General features: G+C 38.2%; 10 protein-coding genes across 10 annotated transcripts; 6 read left to right on the top strand and 4 right to left on the bottom strand.

Moving 5' to 3' along the window:
* Positions 1-173: 173 nt before the first annotated feature.
* Positions 174-920, top strand: BATDEDRAFT_21535 (uncharacterized protein; the record flags this gene model as incomplete). The annotated part of the gene is made up of 1 exon (XM_006675249.1): positions 174-920. One exon carries the CDS (start codon positions 174-176, stop codon positions 918-920), a length of 747 nt encoding a protein of 248 aa, XP_006675312.1.
* An 83-nt stretch (positions 921-1,003) lies between these two features.
* On the bottom strand, positions 1,004-2,820 carry BATDEDRAFT_84659 (uncharacterized protein; the record flags this gene model as incomplete). Its single annotated transcript, XM_006675926.1, has 8 exons — positions 1,004-1,123; positions 1,212-1,384; positions 1,485-1,920; positions 2,002-2,227; positions 2,288-2,337; positions 2,423-2,429; positions 2,512-2,593; positions 2,673-2,820. 8 exons carry the CDS (start codon positions 2,818-2,820, stop codon positions 1,079-1,081), a joined length of 1,167 nt encoding a protein of 388 aa, XP_006675989.1. The 3' UTR covers positions 1,004-1,078.
* Positions 2,821-3,425: 605 nt separating this feature from the next.
* Positions 3,426-4,098, top strand: BATDEDRAFT_85524 (uncharacterized protein; the record flags this gene model as incomplete). Its single annotated transcript, XM_006676221.1, has 3 exons — positions 3,426-3,607; positions 3,933-4,002; positions 4,057-4,098. 3 exons carry the CDS (start codon positions 3,426-3,428, stop codon positions 4,096-4,098), a joined length of 294 nt encoding a protein of 97 aa, XP_006676284.1.
* Positions 4,099-4,149: 51 nt separating this feature from the next.
* On the top strand, positions 4,150-5,646 carry BATDEDRAFT_85525 (uncharacterized protein; the record flags this gene model as incomplete). The annotated part of the gene is made up of 6 exons (XM_006676220.1): positions 4,150-4,332; positions 4,429-4,577; positions 4,655-4,770; positions 4,850-4,956; positions 5,049-5,174; positions 5,425-5,646. 6 exons carry the CDS (start codon positions 4,150-4,152, stop codon positions 5,644-5,646), a joined length of 903 nt encoding a protein of 300 aa, XP_006676283.1.
* Positions 5,647-5,944: 298 nt separating this feature from the next.
* On the bottom strand, positions 5,945-7,541 carry BATDEDRAFT_18320 (uncharacterized protein). Its single transcript, XM_006675105.1, has 4 exons — positions 6,890-7,541; positions 6,622-6,818; positions 6,274-6,530; positions 5,945-6,188 (listed from the first exon to the last, which is right to left on the bottom strand). Exons 1-4 carry the CDS (start codon positions 7,367-7,369, stop codon positions 5,983-5,985), a joined length of 1,140 nt encoding a protein of 379 aa, XP_006675168.1. The 5' UTR covers positions 7,370-7,541; the 3' UTR covers positions 5,945-5,982.
* Positions 7,542-7,881: 340 nt separating this feature from the next.
* On the top strand, positions 7,882-11,258 carry BATDEDRAFT_84657 (uncharacterized protein; the record flags this gene model as incomplete). Its single annotated transcript, XM_006676219.1, has 10 exons — positions 7,882-8,557; positions 8,634-8,869; positions 8,991-9,068; positions 9,199-9,383; positions 9,474-9,589; positions 9,660-9,725; positions 9,835-9,968; positions 10,068-10,474; positions 10,597-10,794; positions 10,883-11,258. The coding sequence occupies 10 exons, from the start codon at positions 7,882-7,884 to the stop codon at positions 11,256-11,258; spliced, it is 2,472 nt and encodes an 823-aa protein (XP_006676282.1).
* An 856-nt stretch (positions 11,259-12,114) lies between these two features.
* On the top strand, positions 12,115-15,017 carry BATDEDRAFT_84656 (uncharacterized protein; the record flags this gene model as incomplete). Its single annotated transcript, XM_006676218.1, has 4 exons — positions 12,115-12,300; positions 12,666-12,735; positions 12,810-12,854; positions 13,035-15,017. 4 exons carry the CDS (start codon positions 12,115-12,117, stop codon positions 14,711-14,713), a joined length of 1,980 nt encoding a protein of 659 aa, XP_006676281.1. The 3' UTR covers positions 14,714-15,017.
* A 576-nt stretch (positions 15,018-15,593) lies between these two features.
* On the top strand, positions 15,594-15,986 carry BATDEDRAFT_85526 (uncharacterized protein; the record flags this gene model as incomplete). Its single annotated transcript, XM_006676217.1, has 1 exon — positions 15,594-15,986. The coding sequence occupies one exon, from the start codon at positions 15,594-15,596 to the stop codon at positions 15,984-15,986; it is 393 nt and encodes a 130-aa protein (XP_006676280.1).
* Positions 15,987-16,285: 299 nt separating this feature from the next.
* On the bottom strand, positions 16,286-18,626 carry BATDEDRAFT_34000 (uncharacterized protein; the record flags this gene model as incomplete). Its single annotated transcript, XM_006675655.1, has 2 exons — positions 17,874-18,626; positions 16,286-17,783 (listed from the first exon to the last, which is right to left on the bottom strand). Exons 1-2 carry the CDS (start codon positions 18,608-18,610, stop codon positions 16,286-16,288), a joined length of 2,235 nt encoding a protein of 744 aa, XP_006675718.1. The 5' UTR covers positions 18,611-18,626.
* Positions 18,627-19,406: 780 nt separating this feature from the next.
* BATDEDRAFT_85766 (uncharacterized protein) lies at positions 19,407-26,033 on the bottom strand (the record flags this gene model as incomplete). Its single annotated transcript, XM_006675925.1, has 9 exons — positions 19,407-20,076; positions 20,148-20,241; positions 20,318-20,489; positions 20,565-20,918; positions 20,988-21,232; positions 21,303-23,343; positions 23,444-25,607; positions 25,683-25,803; positions 25,898-26,033. 9 exons carry the CDS (start codon positions 26,031-26,033, stop codon positions 19,407-19,409), a joined length of 5,997 nt encoding a protein of 1,998 aa, XP_006675988.1.
* Positions 26,034-26,059: the final 26 nt, after the last annotated feature.

Here is a 26,059-nt window from a genome sequence, read left to right as displayed (position 1 = left end):
CAAAAATGAGCACAAGGACCTATAACCTTTAATGAGTTGAAGGGAACATGCTGCTCAGTAAATTTGGCGACATCCATCCTACAAAACTGGATGTCTATTATGTATTTCAGTTTCTTATTTAATGTTTTATTTTACGTGAATACGGTTGTGATATAGGTTCAATATTTGCAGCAATGGGAAAATCACGACAAATGAAGGATCGCACAAGAGATCCAGTAGTAAGCGATTATGGCACGACTTCCCAAGGATTTCCTCGCAAGTATCGCGAGCATCTCAAGTTTGTAAAGTCCATTGAAACAAAGGCAGAACTCAAAAAGAGCATCTCGGAAAAAAAGACGAAAAAAGGTTTAAATGGCAAGTTGATCACTACAAAGGATCAATTGCATGCAAAAGAGGATGAATTAAGACGAATAGTTAATCATACAGCCAAGTCCATTACCAACAAGTACGCTAAGCGCAAGGCATGGATGGAACAACATAAAGGATCCAAAAAAAATGGCAAAAGTAATGAAGAGGAGTATTCCAATTTGGACGGAGTACAGCAGCCATTCCAAAGGGGATTGGAAGTAGAGAAAAAACTAGTAGATCATGTCGAGTTTGGTCAAATTGTCCAGAGACCTCCCAACATCACTGTCAAACCAAAGGCTAGAAAAGAGTATGTTCCCATGCCAAAGAAACCTCTTTATGACGATGCCAATGCTGCAGATGAAGACAAGCTAGAGCGAGCTCGGAGACTCAAGAGGCAAAAAGAGCAGGCAATTGAATCTGGTACATTTTCTGATACAAAAATTGGCCGTAAGCGCAAGCTCAAGGATCTGGCACCAGTTGAAAAGATTGCATTGCTCAGAGAGCGTGAACAAGTGATTGCCCTCTACAGACAGTCTAAAATGCTGCATGAGCAGTCCAAAACAGAATTATGATTGTCCTGTAATCACATTTACAAAAGATTTAAAACCTATTTGTCCATTATTGTGTTATTTCACATTAAACTAGATAACCACCATTGTAATAAATTACAGATTTATTTTTCATTGAAAACACATTGTAATTGTCAAATACTATCAAGATCAAACTGAGCTCATATTCTTGCTCGTTTCTTGGCGTGTTGTATTTCCTGCTGCTTCTAAAACCATAAGTATGTAATTGTTAAAACAAGACATTTAATGTGATTCTCCTATTTTAATATAGCGTAAATCAACAAGCATATTTACCTGAAAGAAAATTTCGACATCTTTCTTGGTAACTACTTGGCCACGTTCACCGAATTCTCGCAAATATGCCATCAAGTTGTCTTTGAATTTGTTGTAGATATGTACACCATTTATTGCCTTGACACAATCAATTTGGCCAAGGCGCTCCATGCCAACATCCAATAATGACCGTCCTAAATTAAAATTAGATTCTTTACAAGGTTAAAAAAGTCCTGTTTAAAGCACTAGATTTGACTAGCTCAATGGTGAAAAGTATCTAAAAGGATCCCATACCTGCATCACTATCCTTTTCAGTTGTGAATTCCTCCAAAGTTTCAAACAAAAAACTTAATTGCTCACGTTCGTACATGTCCATACAATCAGTGCAGTGGCATAACCTCTCATGCCAGTTGGTTAGCGCAAAAAGATGTGTTGGAACGCATTCAAGCTTTATAGGCAGCATAATACAGTTTTGTATGCTGTCTGATTCAACATTAACATCCTCTTCAACCTTGGATAGGTCTGTGAGGACATCAACTTGAGTGGCTGGCATGGCCAGTTTACGTTTTCCGTTCTCATTGAATGTGGGAGTAGAATCGTCCACTGTTTTTGTTTTGTCAGATTCAACCTGACAAAACATTTTCGGGTCATGCATGTACCGTTGAAGAAATGGGTGTTTTACAACACATGCTTTACAGAGAAACTCTTCAAAAGCATCTTCATCAGGAACCTAAAACACACGTAATGAATTAAATATCATTGCTATTCATTCGAATCAAGATATCAAAAATCATGATTGATATCCGCTTACCTTGGAAACACATTCATCATGGAACCAATCTTCACATATAACGCATTGAAACATGGTGCGTGTTTCCACTTCTGGATTGTATGGTTCCAAACACACGCAAAACACTCCATCGAAATTTCGATTATACCGGTTTTCAACATTGGACTGAATAGACTTTTCTTGCTGTAGACCTGGCGGATCTAACATGCACGGAGTTCCTTTGATGCATTTCGTGCCACAATCGCATCTATTCAAAGCGTTAAGAGACTGTCAATGGAAACAAGTATTTGAACATAAATAAAATTACCTAAAATGTCTGCGTTGAAACAGCTCAACTACTTCATGAGTAGTATGGCACTAATATATCATTTAAAAACACATCAATGTAAAACTGTTAGGGTTGTACACCGATGGATAAAGCATTTATGGGATAAGAACACACCGATACGCTACAGTTACAACAACAAGTCAGCACTTCCATAGTAATACCATAGCTTTACAAGATCTTTGTATCTACAAGTTTAAACTTACAAGCAGCCATAGCAAACACCAACGAATTGTCCAGCATCTACGGCACAGGTTTTACAAGAATACACCTTTTGCAGTACATATCCTATTATTTAAAGACAATATTGTGTTATAGTCAGCCAGTCGTATCTATGATGATACAAGACTCGGACTAGGCTAGATACCTCGAGAGTAAGAACACACTGAAAAATCGTATGGAAGTGCCTCTGCGGCATCTTTTTCAAGCTCCTCCTGCTGCTCTAAATACTCGGTAGCAGTAATAGTGTCATGCAGCACTGAATCGTTGTTTTCGACTGCTGCAAGTTGATCCATGGATCGTTCTGTTGTTGGCAGCTGCAAATGTTGAATTCAACTGTGCAAAAAGTGAAATCAGTAGCACGTGATTATTGGGATGATTTGCTGCTGGCGATCAATCTTGAATTCAGTTTTAGGCTAGCAACAATAGGTATGAGAATGGATGAACAACTTGTCAGCAACCATCATCCTTGGTGATGCTCTATTTTGCAAGTATTGTTTGTTGATTCGAATAACAAGATGATCTATCGCTCGTGTTTCCTGTACAACAGCGACAATCTGACTTGCTTACATGGTCAGTTTGCTGAACAGTCTGCAACAGTCTGTTTTTGTTGATTAGTATACAACGTTCCTCATTTGATATAATGATGGTTGCTTGCTGATCTTGGTGTTGGTTTTGTTTTGACACGATTCTCAGTGTTCTATCTATAATCTGCACATTAACTTAAAACAACCATGTTGTGCTACGAACCGAAAGCTCTCGTTCCTAAAAGGCTGCAACAGTAGCCTGCTTGATGCTGTCTAAATGTTTCCAAAACATGGTAAAAATAGAGTTTATATAACCAAAAAATTCCTCTCGTTCTTGTCACCATTGTTGCTACCTTTAAACATTGGAATCTGGCATGAACCATGACAAGACAAATGTACTGTCACATCAGCTTCAGGCCATGAAAATGCCTGATTTGATCATTAAACAATCTCAGTCTCCTCAGCACCATACAACTCAGTCCTATTGTCCGCTCTCGCTCCGTCCTCCGACATTGGAATCTCTCTGTGACACATCAACCGATTATCTAGACATATTGTGAGTGTCAAGTCGATGTATCTGCTTTAATGGATGTTCATTTTAGATTACTAAATCCACTGCTACTCATTCTATTTGCTATTTTAGATTCATTGCCGGGAATGATTCAAATTTAACAGCACTTTACAGCACTAATCATGTTTGATTCAATAAACAGTTGTAAATGCCTTAGTTGACTCGATTATAGTTTAGACGGTTGTTTCAATGCATCGTGTTCAAGCTTTTTACCCAACATAAAAATACGAATTTAACTACCTTGTCATAGTTATTTAATGGTTTGGGCAAGCTATCTGCCATGTTGCGCTTTCAAATCTAATACCGTTAGTGTGGATTTAAAAAGTAATAGCCAAAAACCCACTAATACAATAGAATCCATTCCAGGTGAGCGCTTTAACGTAATTATAGACGTAGACGACTATTATATCGTATATTACATTATCTGTTTTTAGCCTCTGCTTGGTGACACTATCATCCAATTTGCTAATATCTGAATACACAAACTAGGTCAAAATGTATCAACTCAACCTAAATCAACATCGATAATGGAATCAAACAGCACTTCATTTACTCAAGAGCCATCATCCACTATCCAGTCTTTACCAATATCGACTGTCATTCGACCTGACTTGTCCGCGTTTACATTCAGTCGTGTTCAAGGCACTCAATGTACCAAACTTCCAAACACAATTCCAAAAAATGTTCCCTTCACTATTGAAGATTGCAAGGTTTGGAATTATCATTCATAACGTTTATTTGAATCTTATTAAATCTGACATGATCTTATTAATGGATTTGACGACTTTTTGAACATTAATGTGTAGAATGCGGCACTGTTTGTGATGGATATATCGGCTCAAGTTACGATTGATTGTTGCGAAAATACGTTCATCTTAATTGCTCCATGTGAAGGATCCGTATTTATTCGTGACTGTCATCACTGTGTGATTGTTGCTGCTGCACAACAAATTAGGTAATAGTCGGTCGTATATTGCATCGACTAGTTTTTTTTAAATACAATTTTTTCCTTAAATATGCTATATATTTTAGATTAAAAGGATGTACTGATATCAAGCTAAGCTTGTATACACACACACAACCAGTTATTGAAACTTCCTCAAAAATACAAATAGGATGTTTTCGATACGCCTATCCTGAGCTAAACGGTGAGCATTTTGGGATTTCTTGAATTTATTACAAATTGCCAACTATTTGAATACCAACACTTGTTTTTGATAATTTCAGAGCAATTCCGAGTTGCCAAATTCGATGTATTAAATAACGTGTGGCATGAAGTATTTGATTTTAATGACACAACTGGCAAAAACTACCAGATTTTAAAATCGCCAGATGTAAGTGAAGATCATGTTTTTGAATGCATCGTGTTTATTTTAGCTTATATACTTGATGTTAATTTTATCTGAATTCACTCTGGTACAAATAGGAGATGGACGACTGGGACATAAAAGCGCCAACTGGCGAGTCTGTGCCAGCTGTAGACACAAAAGGTGTCAATTGTCCAGTTCCATCTACATTTTCTGTACTGGCCAATCTTTTCCAAACAAAAAAGGTACAGTTGAGATGAACTTGTAAAAGTTTTAATCTGCAGTATGTTTTACAGCTGGCTAATTGCCGAAATAATACGTTGAACTATAGATTTATATTGTGGTGGCACTTGGGAATAGCTTAGATATTATCCACGACATCATTCTGGATATTCCTATAGTAGGTTTAAAATCAATCTACAGCCTATCAGATTGCATTACTATACTAGCAGAACATTTTGTAACACTTTTGAAAATGCTGCTGTTTATCCATAGTCAAAAATACATGGTGCAAAAAAAATTCCTGCAGCAGATCTACCACACTCAATTTTTGAGCAGGCCGCCCAAAATGCCTTTACATTTATTTACATCATGGCTACAAGCCAGACTCCAGTTGAAGATAAACACACGTCACAAAGCGGTCGTATCGTGTGGGTGACCGATCTGACCGAAATCAGTGCCTTGCGTTCCCTCATTGACAAATTGCCTTGCAACTAAAAAGCAATCAAAATGTTGAATGCATTTTATTAAACTTTAATCCATCGCTGAATGAAATCAAATATAGCAAATCAGCTTGTTTTGGTAGCAACCATGGACTTTTTGACTGTAATAGGGTTGTGCCGAGTTAAATCTCAAAGTATTGCATGATAAATATTTTCAGTATCCAGATACGCATAGTATTGCAAATCTGCTCATACATCACAAACTGAACATTTTGGACTCTAGATTTGCATGCATCAGATTGCCATGTATTGTATTCAACTGGTATAAAAACAAGTTATTGGATCGGCTAGTTACCCAACTACACCACGGCATGACCGCAAGATGTTTAATTTATTTATCCATTTTAACTGTTTCCACTCGAGCTATCTTGGCTGAATGCCCGTTATTTTCCCCAATTTCCGATTTGATTCCATTTACAAGAAGTGTAAAATCACTGCTAATGTTAAACTTTTCTTCAACACTGCCAGAAATAGGAACATTTCCTGGTCGCACTGCAATGCAAACTTGATATCCAGTAGCGTATGCAGCCTCAATTTCTATTAAATTCCAAAAACCAGTGGTTACCCTCGTCATGTGAGTAGCAGGTCAGGATAAAGTGGGATATGCAAGATGCACGCTTACCTTTGACATTGTCGCTCACAAACAGTATCTGGCTTGGTTCTTGCAAAATATCATTGGCGATCAAACGATACGACTCGGGATCTATCTTGGATCCAGTAGTTGTGTCGTAATGTCCTGAAAAGTATTCAAGCATATTACCCTTGTCGGAGTATTTAAAAAGCAGTTTTTGTGCTTCAACTGACCCTGACGAATAAATATAAACAGGCACGCCCTGCTGTTTCCATTGCTTAAGCGCTTCAAAAGCATCGTCGTAAACACTAGCATATATATTCAAGTTAATAAATAGCATTGAATAGGCTTAAAGATGAAGATAGTGTTCAATATGTATGCAATACAGATGCAACTTACACTCCAGAAACATCACCAATCTCATAGGCAGATCTCCATAAATAACCCTGAAAAGCTTTGAGGGCAGTGACTTTGCGATCACTAGACATGACCCACTTGACATAGTCAGAAACACTCTTCTGAGCTTCAGTGCGATCTGTAGTGGAGCTCAAAATCTGTCGAGCATCTTTTAATCCAGCTTCAACATCTGCCTCGGACTAGAGCATAATATAATACAACGGTTAGATTGGATCTGAACAATAAATCATTGAAAATATTAACGCTCTACCTGTTTAACGAGATCAGCTACTCGTTCTTGGCATTCAACATCATCCCATTTCTCAGATAAAAATGTGTCAATTGAAGTCACAACATGAGGAAAAAGAACATCATGCACAAAGGAAATGGGAGTGGTGGTTCCTTCAATATCTAGTACAACTGCAGAATAGGCAAGCGGTTCAGTTTCGCTGATCGAGCGCTTTTTTCCACAAAGAGTTTCAGTATCCGTTTCAAGAGTGGATTGCTCAAGAGCCTCGTCAGCAGTAGTTCCAGCAACGATCACAGAGAATTCATCCTTGGATACAGCTGCAACGACAGCCTCTACAGTAGCAATCTGCTGAGTAGCGGCATCATGAATGACCTGAGTAGTAGTTTCTGTAGCTTTATCCACTGTGTCAGCAGTATCACAAGCAAAAGAATCAGAAACACCAGAAGTAGGCTCCTCAGCAGAGGCAGCAATAGCAATCGAAGTAGTGGTAGGAACCACCATCTCGACAGTGTTTTTTGAAGCCTTTTCTTTAAGAGACCGTGGGGTTCTCTTTAAAGGAGTTTTTATTAAAGGTTCAGCAGTAGATCCATTTGCTGTATTTTGATCCTTTAGCTTTTTAGAAAAAGAGCGAGTGAGTCTCGCAGTATGTTCAATAGGCTTTGCTGGAGTATTCATTATTGTTTTGTTGCAGCAAAACTTGAATTTCACCGCCATTAATTTAAACGATCAGTCCGTAATAAATAGCGACTAGACCGCATATTGGTTTGCCTCGATACTCCGCTTATGATTGCGTAATTACGCTCTAGCCCAACTACAGGCAAGTTTATTGATACCACTACGCAAGACAGCTTCAACCATTAAATCTATATTTGATTTGTTTTAAATTATTATATTATCACAAACAATATTACATCCAAATCTACTAGCCCAGCAATCTTCAATTTTAGAATCCTACATCAACTACATACAATAAACCGAAATACTTTACTCCACAGTTACTACAAACAACCAGCATGGAATGGCAGAATGTAGTTTTGAAAAACAAGCTACAAAACCCGGATTCAGAGCCAATTGACTCTGTCAGCAGTCCTGAAACAATACAAACAGTAAAGTCGCATGATTTATCGAATTCAATACTTGTTGGCAATGAAACTTCAACCCCACAAACCATCCAACGCTCTCTAAAGGAAACTGTCTTTCAACCCAAATCTCCAACTAATACAAGAAAAGATACTTTATCAACTTGTACCTTGGCATCTTCACCATTCGACTTTATTCCTAACCAAACACTAAACACTGATACTCTCTTGATGCAATGGTTGGTACAGACAGACGCGTCTACATTCATTACCAATAAATTGGCTGCATTGGATGTGATGGGCTCTACCAAAGTGGATACCCTTTCTTCAAGCCATACAGAGTCATCTTATTGTGTTGATGAAATGGGGATTTTTTCTGAACTAGCGCCATTGTCCCCTCATACAGACATTGATGACATGTCCAATCGGTCAAAACCCAACTGTGATGTTTACCCTGGTAGTGCGTCCATCTCGGTGTTGAATGAAAGTAGACTGGTGGGTAAAACCCCTACGTGCATTTTACCATTAGATAGGTGTCATGTTGATACAGAACCTATTTGCTCAATTCCTGGTGTCATTTCAAATATCAAATCTGCACAATCACATTTCGGTAAGTCATTTATTATCCTCGACGCAATTCAATATATTAATATCGTTTGATGTTTTAAATTCCAAACCGTCTGTAGAAAATACTATTTCTTCTGATCAACAACTTAATATTACCACCACACAATTTGATAAGCCATCTGTCGATACCTTGTCATCTCCAGAATCAAAACTTGAATTAACCTGCATAGATACCACACATCAGAGCATTTCCAGAAATGAGGCAGTTTCTGCAATAAATAGTCGGAAAATACCACTGACTAGAGAACAGGAGGTGGTCAAAAAAGATTCTGGAGTAGACCTCACTGTTTCTCAGGTAAATACTCGATCTGTTTGATTGTCCTGCTTTTTATCACTCAATCTATTTATGCATTCTACAACCCCGCCTATACTGACATGTAGTTTTTGCTATCTTATGGTGAATTTATTACTTGTAGAAACCAAGCATAGGCAAATTTTACTATCCATTTGGTAAACCCATTGCGCGAAATAAGATCATGACTGATACGCTTAAAGTAAATCATGCTTGCAAGATCTAAACACCTTGATTACATATTACTACTTTGGCTGGCTACGTTTTGGATGCTTTTCTATTTGGGTTGCATCTCACTAGACATCAAATAATACTCATACATGTAAATCTAGGAAAAACTTCGATCAATTTTTACAGCAAGTCCAGAACTAAAACTACAAGCAAACGACGTACCTTTGTATCAACATGACTTTGTTGACGTGGCGCTAGCATGCAATATTTCCCGATATTTCAGTTCAGCAATGTATATTCGTGCTTGCAATGGCACTGACGGCATTACATTTGATAAATTCATATCGTATGTATTCCTGATTGTAGATTCACCAATACGGGTTGGTATTACAATGTTGCTTACGCTATATTGATGCTGAAACTTGATTCATTTTAGATTTTGGACGACTCATTTGTCAACATACCATACTCCTGAAGCTATCTTGTTTGGTCTCTTGAAGGATCCAAAAAAGTCATACCTTACTCCTAGCGATATCGAAATAGTTGTCAAAGGTACTTTTATATTTTAAAAGTATTTGGCCAGTATAGATACTTATTTGACTTTGTAATGTGACTGTAATAGATGTTGTGCAAAATCATCCAGGCCTGAGATTCCTTGAAGATTATAAACCATTTCAAATTCGTTATAGTGAGTTTAGATATATATTTGGTATTTGAGTACTATAAACCATTAATCTTTACTATTTATAAGAAACATTTTGGCTAACTTGTTTCATATAAAACTGCCACAATCACAGTTGAGACTGTTGTTTTGCGACTGTTTTACACCAAACCTAAAAAATGGAACAATCAAATGACATTTTCCGAGTTTCTCAAAAGCAGATTTGTAGAGTACGTGACGGATCTAGAAGCATTGGATGATATCAACAAGGTGACGGATTTTATTACATAACGATACCCAGCTCGTGTTTGGACTTGTGCATTCCGTTAATACTTTGCTACTCTGATATATTTTCCCTAAATACTTTAGACGGTTGATATATTCTCATACCAACATTTTTACGTCATCTACTGCAAGTTTTGGGAATTGGATACTGATCAGCAGCTTGCGATTGACCATGCTGCTTTGAAAAAATACGATCGATACAGTATGACCGATTTGATTTTAACTCGAGTGATACTTGGATACGGAAAAATTCCTTCTATAAAAACATCTCCGCCGACCATGTCCTATGCCGACTTTGTCTGGTTTATCCTTGCTGTAGAAGATAAAAGCACCCCATCCGCCATTGAATACTGGTTCAGATGTCTGGACTTGGATGGTGACGGCTGTTTGAGCCTGTATGAGATAAAGATTTTTTTCGATGAACAGTATCAGCGAATGCTAAATAGTCGTATGAGTGATGTATGGAAATTTGAAGATTTTATATGCAGTTTGTAAGTATTTTGTCAAACCTTTGTTTTTGATAAAATGGCTAGTGTATGTATGCAACAATAATGCTTGTTCAAGTAAAATGCAATTTAACTGTCTTGTCATATGTCTTCAATTGTGTCAATAGATTTGATCTTCTCAAACCTGCATATCCAAACAAAATCACTTTGCAAGATTTGAAAAGATCAACAAGTGCTTCATTGTTTTTTGACATGCTATTTGATTTACGAAAATACGAAACATATACTCGTCGTATTGACCCAGCATTTCGCGAACAGGAAATGGTATATTTTACAAAACACACGGGCGAAACCATTCGGCTGGAGTAAGTTGCATTTCAAACTTTTACTTTGTCGACTTTCTTGATAAAACTGCTTTTTTAACTTGATTTGTATGATATCTTGAATGCCCAGAGGTTTTGAAAAGTTTGCAGCAAAAGCTTACTCAAAGCTATCCGACGAGGACAACTATCAATCACAATCAGCCTATATGGATTTTGACGAGTCGGAAGATCCAAAATGCATTGAAGGATATATTAATGGCGTACTTTCAGCCGAATGGGACGAAAATCCAGATGAAAATGATTGCGATAATTTTGATCAAGTTGAAGATGAGCTAGTACGTTTGCACTGTGTAGCCAAGGATGCTGTTGGGACTACACAGAAGAATGTAGTGCTTGCAAATGCGAGTTTTATTGAGCGTGGTGTCAACTCCTGCAACTATGCCCATACTAAATCAGGATTTTGCACCAATACCGATTTTGATTTTGAAAACATTGCTGGACTATAATGCCAAGATTATATATATTGTATCTAGTCTTGAAGCTCGCAATCTTGTTTTCGATTTAATCAATCTATAATGCATCGGAAGACAATATAGGAGCAAGTATTTACAGCCGTATTCACACAAAATGGAACACTAAATAAGCTAAAATACATAATAAACTGCCAGTCTCATGGAATGATTGGTGACAAATTTACTAGATAGCATATGTTCACTAAACTCTTTACTGATCCTTTCCTCCGTATCCAACTCCCTTTTTACAAACCAAATATTTGGATGATTGGCAGGAAACAGCAGCATTACTGAGATATAACCTTTGTTTAAAGTAGAGCGCGAACTTTGTGATATTTTAGAATACAAAATAGTTTTAGCCTAAGTTATCGTCTGTGTGCATCATATGATGCACATTGTGTTTAGAACAATCGAGAATGTCTATTAAAAAAGCTGATTTTCAATAAGAAAGTGTAACGAATGTTCGGCCATTGTTCATTTCAAGAAAAATAGGACTGTAAGATGAGTACAAGCTTCATTTTACGTGAATACGACTGTAAATATCATCTAACTGAGCGCTAATGTAAACAAGTTTTTCGTTGCAGTGATTCATAATGTTTGCCATTAACAATCTCATTTGAACAGGTCTACACATTTAGAGGTGCTATAATGTACATATTTTGTTGGCTAATAATTGAACAAGCAGTGTTCCCTCCTAAAGATATCAAAATAAAAAAGCCACGATGGCACTATATCCACGCAACTGTGCCAGATTTATAAACTCATCAACAGCTTGTATTTTTTTAAAAGTAAACATTAATTGCTCAATAATTCGATACACTACCCATTTAAAACCAACACACATACAATCATGGGCTGTGGTTCGTCAAAGCAAAACGTAGTTCGAACCACACAATCAAAAGATGCAAACAAGGATAGCACACCTGCTGCGCATGGTAGCCAACCTGCAGGACATGCTGCTGAGCAATCTCAATCTGCCGATAGTGGTAAATCGCGTCCGCCAGGAGTTCCTGCTATCATCGTGAGAGAACCAACAGTAAGTTTTATAAAGTAGTATACTCAGTCAACTATTTAGGTGTCTTGCCAACGTGCAATTGGAACACATACATGGACATCAAACTATATTATTTCAATTGCATATATCCATTAAATGGCGTGGATAATTAAAAGTATATCCAAAAGTGAAAAATACTTTTTACGGCAAAAGCTTATCCATCTATATATGGCTTGGCACAATATGGCTGGTTTAAAAACTGCTAATGCATCAAATATAATTTTGAAAATGTAATTAGTGCATTTACACCTATTGACTAAATATTTTTGCCTAAATTTCAATCATCTAATCATTTTTTAATATGCTGTTGAATCTTTTTGGGTTATATTGCTATTTTTGGTTTTCAGAATCTGAATCCAACAGATCACTCGGTGGGTGGACACATTGATAAAAACGATGTAGCTCTCAAGTCCAATAGTAAGATTATCTTGCAAGTCTTTTAAATCAATCGCTTATAATAAATATTGACAATTTAACAATTATTGGCTTAGTTGATAAGCAGGAGCCAATAGCTGAAGTCGATCATCAGCATCAAGGTACTAATATATTACTACACCTTTTATTTGGATTGTTTGTTAATTTCTCAATTGTATCATTTGATTATCAGATAGAATTATGATGAAAAAAACTGTAGTTTATGTTGGTGAATTTTACAGGGCTATACTAATCCAAGGTTTTTAACAAAAAATTGCTACAACCTCAATGTTTAAAAATAGATCCAACAAATGTCGACAAGCAAAAACACCACGAATCTGCCAGTCACCACGATGCTCACAAAAGTGAGCAAAAACTAGCTGGTAGCAAGGATCAACTCCATGATGAGCATAAACACGAGACTCACGAATCCACTAGTCACCACGATGCTCATAAAAGTGAGCAAAAACTGACCAGTAGCAAGGATCAACTCCACCACGATGAGCATAAACACGAAACTCACGAATCCATCAGTCATCATGATGCTCACAAAAGTGAGCAAAAACTAGCTGGTAGCAAGGATCAACTCCATGATGCTCACAAAAGTGAACCAAAACTGGCTGGTAGCAAGGATCAACTCCACGATGCTCACAAAAGTGAACCAAAACTGGCTGGTAGCAAGGATCAACTCCATGATGCTCACAAAAGTGAACCAAAACTGGCTGGTAGCAAGGATCAACTCCATGATGCTCACAAAAGTGAACCAAAACTGGCTGGTAGCAAGGATCAACTCCACCACGATGAGCATAAACACGAGACTCACGAATCCACTAGTCACCACGATGCTCATAAAAGTGAGCAAAAACTGACCAGTAGCAAGGATCAACTCCACCACGATGAGCATAAACACGAAACTCACGAATCCATCAGTCATCATGATGCTCACAAAAGTGAGCAAAAACTAGCTGGTAGCAAGGATCAACTCCATGATGCTCACAAAAGTGAACCAAAACTGGCTGGTAGCAAGGATCAACTCCATGATGCTCACAAAAGTGAACCAAAACTGGCTGGTAGCAAGGATCAACTCCACCACGATGAGCATAAACACGAGACTCACGAATCCACCAGTCACCATGATGCTCACAAAAGTGAACCAAAACTGGCTGGTAGCAAGGATCAACTCCACCACGATGAGCATAAACACGAGACTCACGAATCCACTAGTCATCATGATGCTCACAAAAGTGAGCAAAAACTAGCTGGTAGCAAGGATCAACTCCATGATGCTCACAAAAGTGAACCAAAACTGGCTGGTAGCAAGGATCAACTCCACCACGATGAGCATAAACACGAAACTCACGAATCCATCAGTCATCATGATGCTCATAAAAGTGAACCGAAACTAGCTGGTAGCAAGGATCAACTCCATGATGCTCATAAAAGTGAGCAAAAACTGGCTGGTAGCAAGGATCAACTCCATGATGATGAGCATAAGCACGAGACTCACGAATCCACCAGTCACCACGATGCTCATAAAAGTGAGCAAAAACTGACCAGTAGCAAAACTAATTTAAGTAAAAGTGACAATAAGCTGAATGGAAGCAAAGCAAATCTAGGAAAAGACAAGCATAAATTAGCCAGCAGTAAAAATAATTTGAATCATAATGAGAGCAAGACTAAACACACTTCCAAAAGTGAACATCAACTAGTTGGCGATCATGACGAACATCAGTCTGCTGAAAACAAAAAAGATTCGACTTCCACTCACGAGGTTTATTCAAAAGGCTCACAAGAGCGATTGCATAGCAAAAAAAGTTTGTTTTCCAGTGCGTCCAAATCTACTTCAAGCAAAGTAAATTTGTCAAAAAGTCAGCCTAGAACTGGAGAAAGTAATTCCAATCTACACGAACGTGCTAGTGGTGATGTTCATCCAAGTAGACATAGTATAGCTGCTGTTCGTGCATCAGTAGAAAAGATCTAAGCTTGATAAAAACGCAAACTTGTTATTTCTTGAAGTCTACTAATCTTGAGCACTTTTGAAATCCTTGTATTGATATACTAGATTATTGCTACATGGTTTTTACTGGATAAATGAGTGTGATCTACTTCATCTCATACTTTCTCCAGTTAATCATGTATTCGTTATACTCTTCCAGCAATCAATTACTGTGTTTTGCACTTTGCTTTGTGTTAATTCTAAAACAATGCTCATCCTTTGATGGCATACAGTTTAATGACTTGCAACGTTTTTACCTCATTTAGCTAATAAACAAATTTATTAGTTGAAGGAGATAATGTTTTATTTGGCATCCATATTTTAGTCTATTAATTATGCTATTTGCAAACGAGATTTTGAAAAATAGATTAGTTTGGCTTATTCAATGAGCAGATATATGACATGGTATTTACAATGATGATTGCCCAACAAAATGCACAAACCACTGCTTTAACAGTTGAATTTTTTCCAATGGCTCTAGTACAAGGACAGAAAATTAAACATTTCCAACTCCTTCAAGATAAAATGCAAAGTAGTTGACACTAGTGCGAGTTTCGCACTATTTGAGTGCTTTCATCGATTTAAAATTGAGATGACGATGCTGTCGTGGATAGCCTGAGATATTGTTGTTTCTCAAACTCTTTCTTTTTTCAATTTTTCAGCTTGTGCGATCATCAGCAACACAGGATAGCCAACATGCAAACCAAATCATGCCAAACTAGTCGATTCTTGAAAACTCACCAAAACCAATCTGCGTTTTCATTTTAATTGCAAGCCAAATTTCACGATTTCAACTCATAAAACACGTGATTTAAATAGCGTTTGCTTGAAAGGTTTTTTGCCAACATAACGAGCCAGCTAGAAGATGGTGAGGTTCAAGAACAGATATCTTCTTTGTGAGATTATTTTTGAAAATGGAAAGATATCGGAATCCCTCAACCTATACCAGATCCTTAATGCAATCAAGGAAAGTCTCTCTACCAACTTTGGTGTATTTGGTCTGGGCGTTCTAGCCATTTCGCTGCAAGTGAAATACTTTAATCCATTCACTGGGCTAGCTATTGTGAGAGTCAATAGAGACTACATGCGCTTGGTTTGGGCATGTGTGTCGCTTATCACTGCTATCAATAAACGGATATGTATGGTGAAAGTTGTCCATGTTGGTGGAACGATCAAACTGGTTCAGTCGCAGGCCATCAAATATAACCAGACAATTATTTCTAAATTGAGATCGGATTTAGTTTTGAGTGGTAATTGAATTGGCTTGATGCTTTGCGATTATATGACCTGCTACAAATGCACTAATACTGTATATCGATTGGAAATTGACCAGATGCAAAAGCCAATCTGCTGCTACAAGAAACAGTCGCAGAAATCTCGACGTTGGACTGAGATTTCCCACGAGTTACCTTGCTAATGCATTTATTCACAGCCGTATTCACTTTCTATTTTTCATCCTGTCTATTCAAATACTATACGATCAGACTACCAGGATTTAATCTAATCAGCAAAATAGCAATCAAGAGATTAAATTTGCTTATAAAGTTATATTTTGAATCATGTGCTACATCCACCATCTGATACTGCTTGAAGCCATAATGAAAAAATATCCAAATGCTCGTCTGTAAACCATACATCAGCATTTCTTATTAGCCGGTGTGTTTCTAGCACAGTATCAACTTCATGCTGTGTAAAGACTTGATCTGATTCAATAGAATGGGTACGAGCTGATATATCGCATGCATTGTCCAGTGTCGTTGTAGGTGGATCTGAGTTGCGTGATTCGTCCATTGCTTGTAAATCCAGTTCAAGAGGTATACCATCTTGATTTGAGACTACTGTTTCCGCAGTAGTTTCCAATGCATGGGACGTGGGACTAGTAGGGTATATAGGATGCGTTTGTATATAAGTATAAATACTGTATAGACGCTGCAATGGTCGAGGTGAGCGCGACTGGATATTGCTCAGAAATGCAATCAGGTCTGCTTGACCAATATATTTACAGTCAACAATACTGAGACGTTGTATCCGAGGACATGCATCATTAGCTAAAGCGTCAAGAAATGCTTTGGCCATATTTGTCGAGTTTACGCATAGCGATTCTAAAGAAGAAAGCAATCCTTGCTGCAGAATGGATATAAACATGGTTTCAGATAATGCTGCCTGTCCAAATAAATTAAGCGTTTTAATGCGCAACAGAAATGGTGCGATTGCATAAAAAAATGAGTCGGTAAGCATCCCTGTATTTGAATCAGGAGTTTTGTGGAAATCCAAAATGGTGACAGAAGGACTGCGAAGAATGCAGATCAATCCAGCCGAAGTCATGCGTCTGCAAACGGATATAGCTAAAATTCGAAGATGTAGACAATGTTTACCAATTGCAAACAGCATAGCATCACTAATACCTTCAGTGACATCAAGAGTTTTTAAAGATTCGCTGTCTTCAAAAACAACCCGCAACATCTCCAGATTGGGTGCATTTCGCGCTACATCTTCCAGTAATGCATCAGATACATCACAATCCACAAATCGCAAGATTTTTAGCTTTGGTTTGGGCAACAAACTCTGCTGAATCTCTGGAGCTTGACTAAGACCTGCCAAGCCAAGAAATTCCAGGTTTTTGCACTCATTCCAGAGTGTGTAAACAGACTTCATGGTAACATCACAATAGTCCAACGTTATTGCACGAAGATTGGGACATACGATTGGCAAAGCTTTGATATCTAGATCACCGCCAAATGGAGTGAAATGCATGTGGCCTACAGGTACACCGTCCATACGAATATACTCAAGCTTAGGCACGCTTTCAAACAGATAAACAAGACCGACATTGCTAGCGTACTGTTCCTTTTCAGATATGGCTTCCAGGCTGAGATGCCGAATATTACTGCAGTTGTCTGATATGGCTCGTAACAATGGAATCCAGCAATCCTCATCTACATCTTCAACAGTGATGGCTTCTAACTGAGACAGAATAGGCCGGAGTGATTGGATAAGAGTTGGTCGAAGTGTTGGAATATGCTCTTCTCCATGTGGAGGATGCATGAAGGCCACACTAAAATTTAAAATAGTTGCAGTTCAACACCAGTTGCATTAGCGATACACTGCTACCCAATCTACTTTTGTAGAAACAATAGATACTCACCTAGACCAGTTAGGAAGAAACTCCATGACAAGTGGAACAAGCGACAGATTTTGACCCCAAGATGGAATGTCTAGTTTCCGGATCAATGGACCATTGCCATATGGCAGCATTTTAAGCGGTGGAGCTCGTCTGATTTCTCTCGACTTGGCCAGCTGCTGACGATGCTGTAGAAGCACATTGACATGCGACTGCGATTGTGGAGTTAAAAAGTTTATGATTGTAGCTGTCTGAAGAGTTTCCAATTCATCTTGGTTTAGAGATGCAGTATCAGCATCAAATCCGCTGATGGGAGCATCGGTTGCTACTCTGGAAAATTGATATGCAGTATACGGATCTGATGGTGGAGAATCAAGCATTTCAAACGATTCTATAGCATTCAACCGTTCAGTAATGACAGATATGACCTCTGCATGATTCTGGGTCGAAATAGCACCTTGTTTGAGTCTGCGATTCAGATCGAACTGTGCGCTAACAAGGACACTACGGACAAAGGGGGTCAAAGAGTGCTCAGTCAGAGTGACTTTTCGCCATAAAATGTCATTCGCAAGTCTGTTCCAAGAACGACACACCATGCTGATTGCAAGAAGTGGATGTGCAGCCAAGCGATTAGCAGTATTGGTATGACTTCCATTCAGTGAAAGACTGGATAGCTGATGATATAATGGCATGGGTAGATTTACATACGATATGATCCGTAGTATAAGCTCTTCGGGTAAAACCACATTTCTCTTTGTCATAACTATAGTATCAGTGTGTATGCCTATTTGAAGTCAAGCAAGTGATGAGTAGCTGCTGATGAAAATCTGATATCAAACTTTCAAGTGCTCAGTCCGACTCGACTTTTCAATTTGCAATCTGTCGTTTTACCCTGCAACCGAAACTAGCAACAAAAGGTGCGAGAATCGAGATAAAATGTGAAATTGTCAGCAACCATCACTCTTGTGCTCTCTGATTTTGGTAGATTATTGATTTGAATGGCAGGATCGTCTATCGATCATGTTTCCTGTATCACGGCAACAATCTGTCTTGTTGAACTATTTGTTGCTTCTATCAGTTAAATATAGGACAACTCATTTAATCTAGTGGCCGATCTTGGTGCTGTTCTGACACGAGCTTCAGTGTCCCGCTTGTACAGGTAAAGTTTTCTACACTAAAAAATATATTTTCCATTCTCATCTCCAATCACGACAAACTGCAATTCAAAATATTCAACACTTTATTGAAAACTGTAAGGTTTACTATGAGTTCAAACACCCTTGATATTATAACGGCAATGTGAATGCTATGGGATGTGTTGCTGTTTGTAAAAATTCTTTAAAGGGTTTATGAAGTACCTGAATTAAAGCAATCGTGCTAGTGTATCAATCCTTCATCTAATTTATGCTAGTGGCTAAATCGCACCAATTCACTAGATATAAAATTCTGTTTTTATTGCAATTTTGGCTCGAGTTTGCTTAAAAATCACTGGCTATTCATCACTTTGAATACTCGATATACATTAAAGTTGCTCCGTCGATTAAGCAATTAATTAAATTAGCTTCCAATCATGCGCTGGCGTTTCTTTGCATTAGATATATCTTTATGGGATCCCGTTTTGGCAGAAGCGTTTTTGCTAGGCGGCTGATAATATGATTTGCAAGGAATAGGAAATGCATTTGATTTCTTGTCCAAATCAGTATGTGTAAATCCCGACTTTCGCTGCTTCAAACCTACATGAGCTTGGCGATGCAATAGCTGTGTGCTTGAACCCGACTCTAGAAGCTCGTCTACTTCCACAACAGGTGTATCTATTAAAGCTGTCGCTACATTTATATTGTTCTGTGCCGGGTTTTGATGATCCTTCAAAGTAGATGCTATCAAACTCTTGGAATTAGGCGATGCCAAAATAGACAGCTCGCCCGAAGCATCATGCGGTTCAGAGTCTTGAGACATCTTGATCGAGTGTGCACATTCATACGATGCATTCTTTGATTTCAAAATATTATCACACGTTTGTTCACTCGCGGCATTTCCCAAAGTAGATATAACCGAGTTCACCTTGATACATTGTTGAAAGAGTTCGTCTTGGTCGCTACATCCCAATTCCGCTATGGGTTTAATTAACAGTAGCTCCCAGTTGATGGGTGTTGACATCATAGAATCAACAATCTGCTTCTCCGATGATTTAGATGCCGTGGCTGTAGGAATATACATGCTGCACCGTCTAAAAAGCCGTGCATAAAATCATTAAAACACAGTCGTGGACAATCAGCATACAAGATCATCTAGACTCACGATTCAGATAATTGGTATCGCTGTTGAAGATGATGCTTTGTTAGTGTCATTATCCCAACGCCGAGTGCTCGATACATGAGCACTTTCAAGCCTTCTAATATTCAAAATGAAACAAAAATGAGTTTTTAAAAACACGCAATTCCTACATTCTCAAGTAATCATTAGCTCACTTGTTGATATATCTTTACTATCAGACAATACTTTTCGTACAGTATCCATAGTAGACTCGCCACTGATTGATAAGATTCGCGTAATGCAGTGTATCACCAGTAGTACTTCGTCAAATGTTTTGAAATCAAGATGTGCCAAGTTTTCAGATATGAATATTTGATATCTGACATGCTGATCCATTCAATATAAATATTTCAAAGTGAGTATTAAAAAACGAAATCATTATGCCTAGTATTATAGACTAACCTCGATCGACATATCTGACTTGGATCCTTCAAAAACACGAACGATGGCTCGCAAAAACTCATTTCGTTTGATTCGAACAGGCTGTACCAATGCATACAAGTTTCCAATTCTTGCAAAGGCATGCAAGGCAACGTCAGTTTCTGTCGATGTAGGCTTGTAAACATATCCCCGTGTATACTCTGCATCTTTACATGATTGCAATGCATGAAACTCGTAAATGCATCTCACCGCACTCATGTTCTTACTATGGATAAAGGATGCATGCTTATTTGCTAATTTTTGATGCATAGAAAGTGCATTACTGGCGAGCACTGAATAATCAGATGAAGCGATTGCAGCAATAGCTGGTACAACCTGCCAATTCATTAAAATTTTGTTAAAATGGTTCAGCATGAATCAAAATCAATACACCCAATCACTTACCAAAATAGGATGCACAAAACCCTGTTCAACAATAAGAGCAAGAGTTTGAAACGCAAGCGTTTGTAGCTGAACGTCCCCGCAAACAAGACAATCGATAATATTGCCAAGGAATCGCTGAGCAACAGAACTTGCTACACCAGCTTCGGCAAATTCGTCTGCACTACCAACCAAAATCTTCATATCGATTTTGGTGGGCACCTGAGATTTTAACTCTTGTGTCTTTTGAGTAGCATTATCCACTGAATCTAAATAAAATCCCAAAAACACAACGAGTCAATCTTAGATTCAACAACAATACATATAAATACTACATACCAAGAACTAATGCAGAGTCGGTCAACCCAGCACTTTTTTCTCGCTCAAAATATTCATTTAGTATCATGAGTAACTGTCGCTTTTCTTTTGTAGCCTTGCCAGAAAACACACGAGTAAAAACTGCAACAGTTTGTTCGTTCATTAGCAGTGTCGAATGGGCAAGATACAAACTACCAAGACAAGAAAGAGCAACTAGGTTGGTATCCGCACTGTTAACTTGCACGATGAAAAACATAATCAAGTCATATACAGCACAAATCACCGGCAATCCTTTGGCAATCATCTCAATCTCTGGAATAATATACTTTGAATCAGTATGATGACTAGAAAAGTCATAGTGTTGCATTATTTGTGACAACAAAATCATGCATCTCCAAATACTTCGAACTGAAGTTGGAGGCAAAGTTTTTGATGTCAAATACTGCGTTTTAGATTTTTCCAATAAAGAGTAGCACGTTGTCACGACTCGAACAATTTTGGAAACGTTACGAGTATGCTTGGAAACAATTATACAAAGACATGGAACAGCTGCTTGAAGAATATTCTGGGAGCTCTTGTTTAGAAGTTGCAATAAATCGGTTTCAATACTTTCGACGAGCGCAAGATCTACGTTTTTGACCATGGGAAGCACATTCATAAATATAGACAAAACATGGTGGGTAATTGCTAGCTCTTGCTGAATTTCGGCAGGTACAGTGGACTTTGATGGTTTCAAAAATGGGTATAAGGTAAACAAATGGGGAGAAACAAGGTCAGGCACAACATCGCTCAGTCGTAACAAAAGTGCTAAATTGAAAGAAATGTTGTTGATTTGTGACTTTTCATAATACAGCAAAAGCTGATCCATTAAACACAAGATCAGTCCATTCATGTGAGAGCGTAATTGTGTCATGGCTTGAGGTTTTTCACTGGTTGACTTCACAGTCGACTTTAAAAGTTCTCCAACGAGCAAAGAATACGCGCTCGACTTGCTCACCACAGAGGAAAAAACTATGCACTTTTTTTGAAGATGGTGCTTGCTCTGCTCTGGTAGAGATTGCCAGTCTGAAATGGTAGACAAATCACAGCCTTGAGCTGTTTGGAGCCAAAACTCACAAAGAATCTTAGATGCAAGGTCTGCAACACTTTCTTCATCGTGGAGACGCCCAATAATTCGTAACGCAATATCAACAACAATTTCTTTTTGTTCAATAGTCAAATCTCCAGATACTGAATGTAGAGTAGTCTGGTAAATATTTTTGAAAAGTCGAAGAATTCGTTTTCTCACGGCCGGGCTCACATCCATAACCCTATCACAAAGAACAGGATAGTACAGTTTTAAAGAATCACTTCCTGCAACGAAAACATAGCTTCCCAACAAATCAATCGCTGCATCGCGCACATTGGCACTTGAATCCATTAATCGATCGCGAATCACATTGTGAATATTTGCAGCAAGTAGCAATGAAGAATCACGTTTCAATATTTCATGCAGTGCCTTGAGCGATCTTGTACGAAGAATCACAGAATCAAGTTTTAGACAACTACAGATACAGTGGAGAATTGCGTCCCGAACGTCAAACTTGTTCTGAGTGATCATGAGATGACTTGACAAAAACTCGGCATTGTTTCTAGTACTCAACACTGCAGAATTATTCAGTGTATATGAAGTTGCTGTCAAGTGTGCAAAGTGCGAGACAAGAATTTGTTTGGAAAATGCATTTATAGAGTCCAGCTTGGGGAATGAAAATGTAGGAGTGGAAGCTGCAGTAACCCACTTGCTTATTGTATATTTAACTAAACTATCAATAGCCATTGAATCTTGTAAACAGCTAGACGATTGCCATTTTAGCAAATCTCCTTGCAACTGGAAAAGTCGCGGAATATCTTCAGCAGATGGATTCATTGAAGGAATGGCAGAAAGCCCGGACTCAGTTTTAAACCTATTCCATTGAGTAAGAAGCCCGGCTGTAAACGCACCAAAGTTTTCAAGCCAGTCAAGACCAATAACGCGTAAAACAACAGAATCTGCATACTTGAATGAATCGTCAAACATTTGGATCTGTAAAGCGTTGGTGTATAGCAGTATAAATTAAAACTCTATATACCAAGGCAATCAACCGCACCAGTTAAATAAATACGGCATAGAAAAATAAACTCACTATAATGCTTGTCGTGCGATGAGCCAAGACTTCCGCAATAGGCCATTCTGGAGAGCCGACTACAGAAAGTAGATCGCGTAAAAACATATCGAAAACAGTACAGTATTCCGATTCTAATGAGCCAGCACGTTTTCGAGTTTCTTGTTTGGAAAACTCTTTATCGTCTGCAGAAACTACACACCGACTGAGAAGATACTTGATGATAAATGTAATATATGCATTAGAAGAATGAACTACTTGGTATATTTGATGAAGAGCCAAATCAGTCATTTTAGTAGTATTTGCAAATTGTACAGAGCAAGCGGCAGCCCCATCAATTTGACTATCTGCCGACAGTAGTTCTGAATAGTCGGTAGAAAGATTTAGCATGGATCCGCAACTCTGCAGCAAATTCATCAATAAGGATGTCACAACATTAATAAGTTTGCCATCTACAAGTCGGAAACTGCGATGATTTTTTTTGGTGGTTGTGCAAATTTTGGAAAAATGAGACATGATTTCTTCAAGAATAACTTGGCGGTGATGAGGATATTTGTAAAAAATAAGAGAAAGCAATCGCGTTGACTGCACAAGAATATGATCAAATCCAATTTCGCCATCAAACGCAGAGGCTTCAATGAAAAATGGTGGAATAAGCGAATAAACAAGGGAAAGAATAGCCTCTCTGTTCATGATTGTAGATGTACCAATGATGCATAAAAGCTCAAAGCATTCTGAAATTTTGAGAGATATTTGCAAAAAAATATCCTTGGCACTGGTAAGTAGTAAAATACGGCGCTGTTGTATTTTTTTATCTGACGGTCGATCTTCCGCGCTCAAAATCAAACTAATGGCTTGAACAATTGTATTAGAAAGCTGAGATTTTAAAACATCAATGCAGGATACAAGTAGCTCCTCACGACAAAATCGGGATTGAGTCTCTCTGTTTGAGATTAAACCGTCAACAGAAACTATATTTTGATGTGCAAGTTCAGATGAAAAAACTTGAAGCACAATGCTTGCTGCAGATAATGTAGAGTGAATATGATGCATAAAAGACAGTACTGTCGACTCTAGCATATCTACATCGCCACTTTGAGCTAGTGCAACATCCCACGAAAAAGCGGAATTGGTGTCAAATTGGCTCATAGCATCAACGCATATGGAGGTGTGCCCACTAGAGGCAAATAGACTAGCGTGAGACGAAAATAGTATACTACGATGTGAAATATCTATAAACTGGGCAAGCGTATCCACTCCTCGCTCATTATTTTCGCCAGAATCAAGCCGCTTCAACAATGCCGCTATACTTCGAGGAAGTAGTTTAGAAAGATATCTTGATATTTTTGCGTATTGAGCGGCATCAAAGTCAGTGACTGCAGTGTTTATGGTATCCATAGATCTGTGTGTATCCATCCAAATAGTATTCAAAATAAGCCGAGAAACTATCTCGAGAGGATTATGAAACTCAATGGACGGACTTTTGTCAGTTTCTGTTGAATAAGAACTCAATGTTTTTTTTGAAGACGGGGTATCCAATGTGGAATTCTTGTTATCAGAAGTGGCGTTGATAGACACTTTGAAAGATAAATTACATGTTTCTGAATCTAGCAATATGGGTTCTGTGGGAACACCCATTTCTTGAAATGACGATAATGAAGACTCTGAAGCATCTGGTACATCTATCAGCTGAGAAACTCGTACACGTTTCTGATCTCTAAGTGATTCGTCAGTATCTGGTGCAGGATGAATAAGAGTTTTGGCACGATCTGATTTTTCTGGCAAGAGATTGTTTGAAGATTGATTTTCAGAAATAGGGCCTGGATGTAAATTGGTGGTTGGTAGAGGTGGTAATGAATTATTTGAAGATAAAACTGGTAAAGTGGTGACTGCTAGGGGAGCAGTCCATTTGGATAATATCTGATTGCAATCGGTTTTGTTAACGCATGATGTATACGTGGTGTAATCAACCCCATCGCGCTCATCCAAACGGGCACATAACGAAAGAGTCGAATCATTTAAGATGGCTAGTTGTTGTGCTGCTGATAAATGTGGTGGTTCAGCAGCAATGGCAGATGAATTGGTATGGGCTTGATTGTCGAATACAAGCCTGTCAGTTATAATACCACGAGCAGTCGAGGTTGATATAGCCTGACCAGCCATGTCCTCTGTAGTACGCCATTTGCTAAGTAAAAAGAATGCTAAATATGAACGGACTAGGAACCTCGAGTATAAACACAAAGAGACATTGAATACATACATGGGTTTCAGTTGTACAGATTGCAGAAAAGGAGCAACAGTTTCAAAATCTGATTGAGATGAATTCTGGGCATGAAGTGGTGGATAGACTGGATTACTGAATGCAGGCAAAAGTAAACACACTGTAATTGCATAGTTTCAAGTATTGATGGTTGTGTAGGTTGGTTAGTGACCAAGATGATGGGTTTAGTATAAGCAAGTGGAATGGTATCTTACAGTCAGCTGTGGGAGTATCTGCAGTAAATGGTACATGAGATATCATCTCCATAATACTATCAAAGACTGATGAACGAGACTCGTTGGGGAGTGTCTCCCCGTCAGTCAATGTCTTATGACTGATGGATGAATCCATACTGAATATTAAAATGTCAGCGTAAT

The sequence above is a fragment of the Batrachochytrium dendrobatidis genome (assembly GCF_000203795.2).
Source record: "Batrachochytrium dendrobatidis JAM81 unplaced genomic scaffold BATDEscaffold_1, whole genome shotgun sequence".
NCBI lineage: Eukaryota > Fungi > Chytridiomycota > Chytridiomycetes > Rhizophydiales > Batrachochytrium > Batrachochytrium dendrobatidis.
This window is presented reverse-complemented; position numbering and strand designations above follow the sequence as displayed.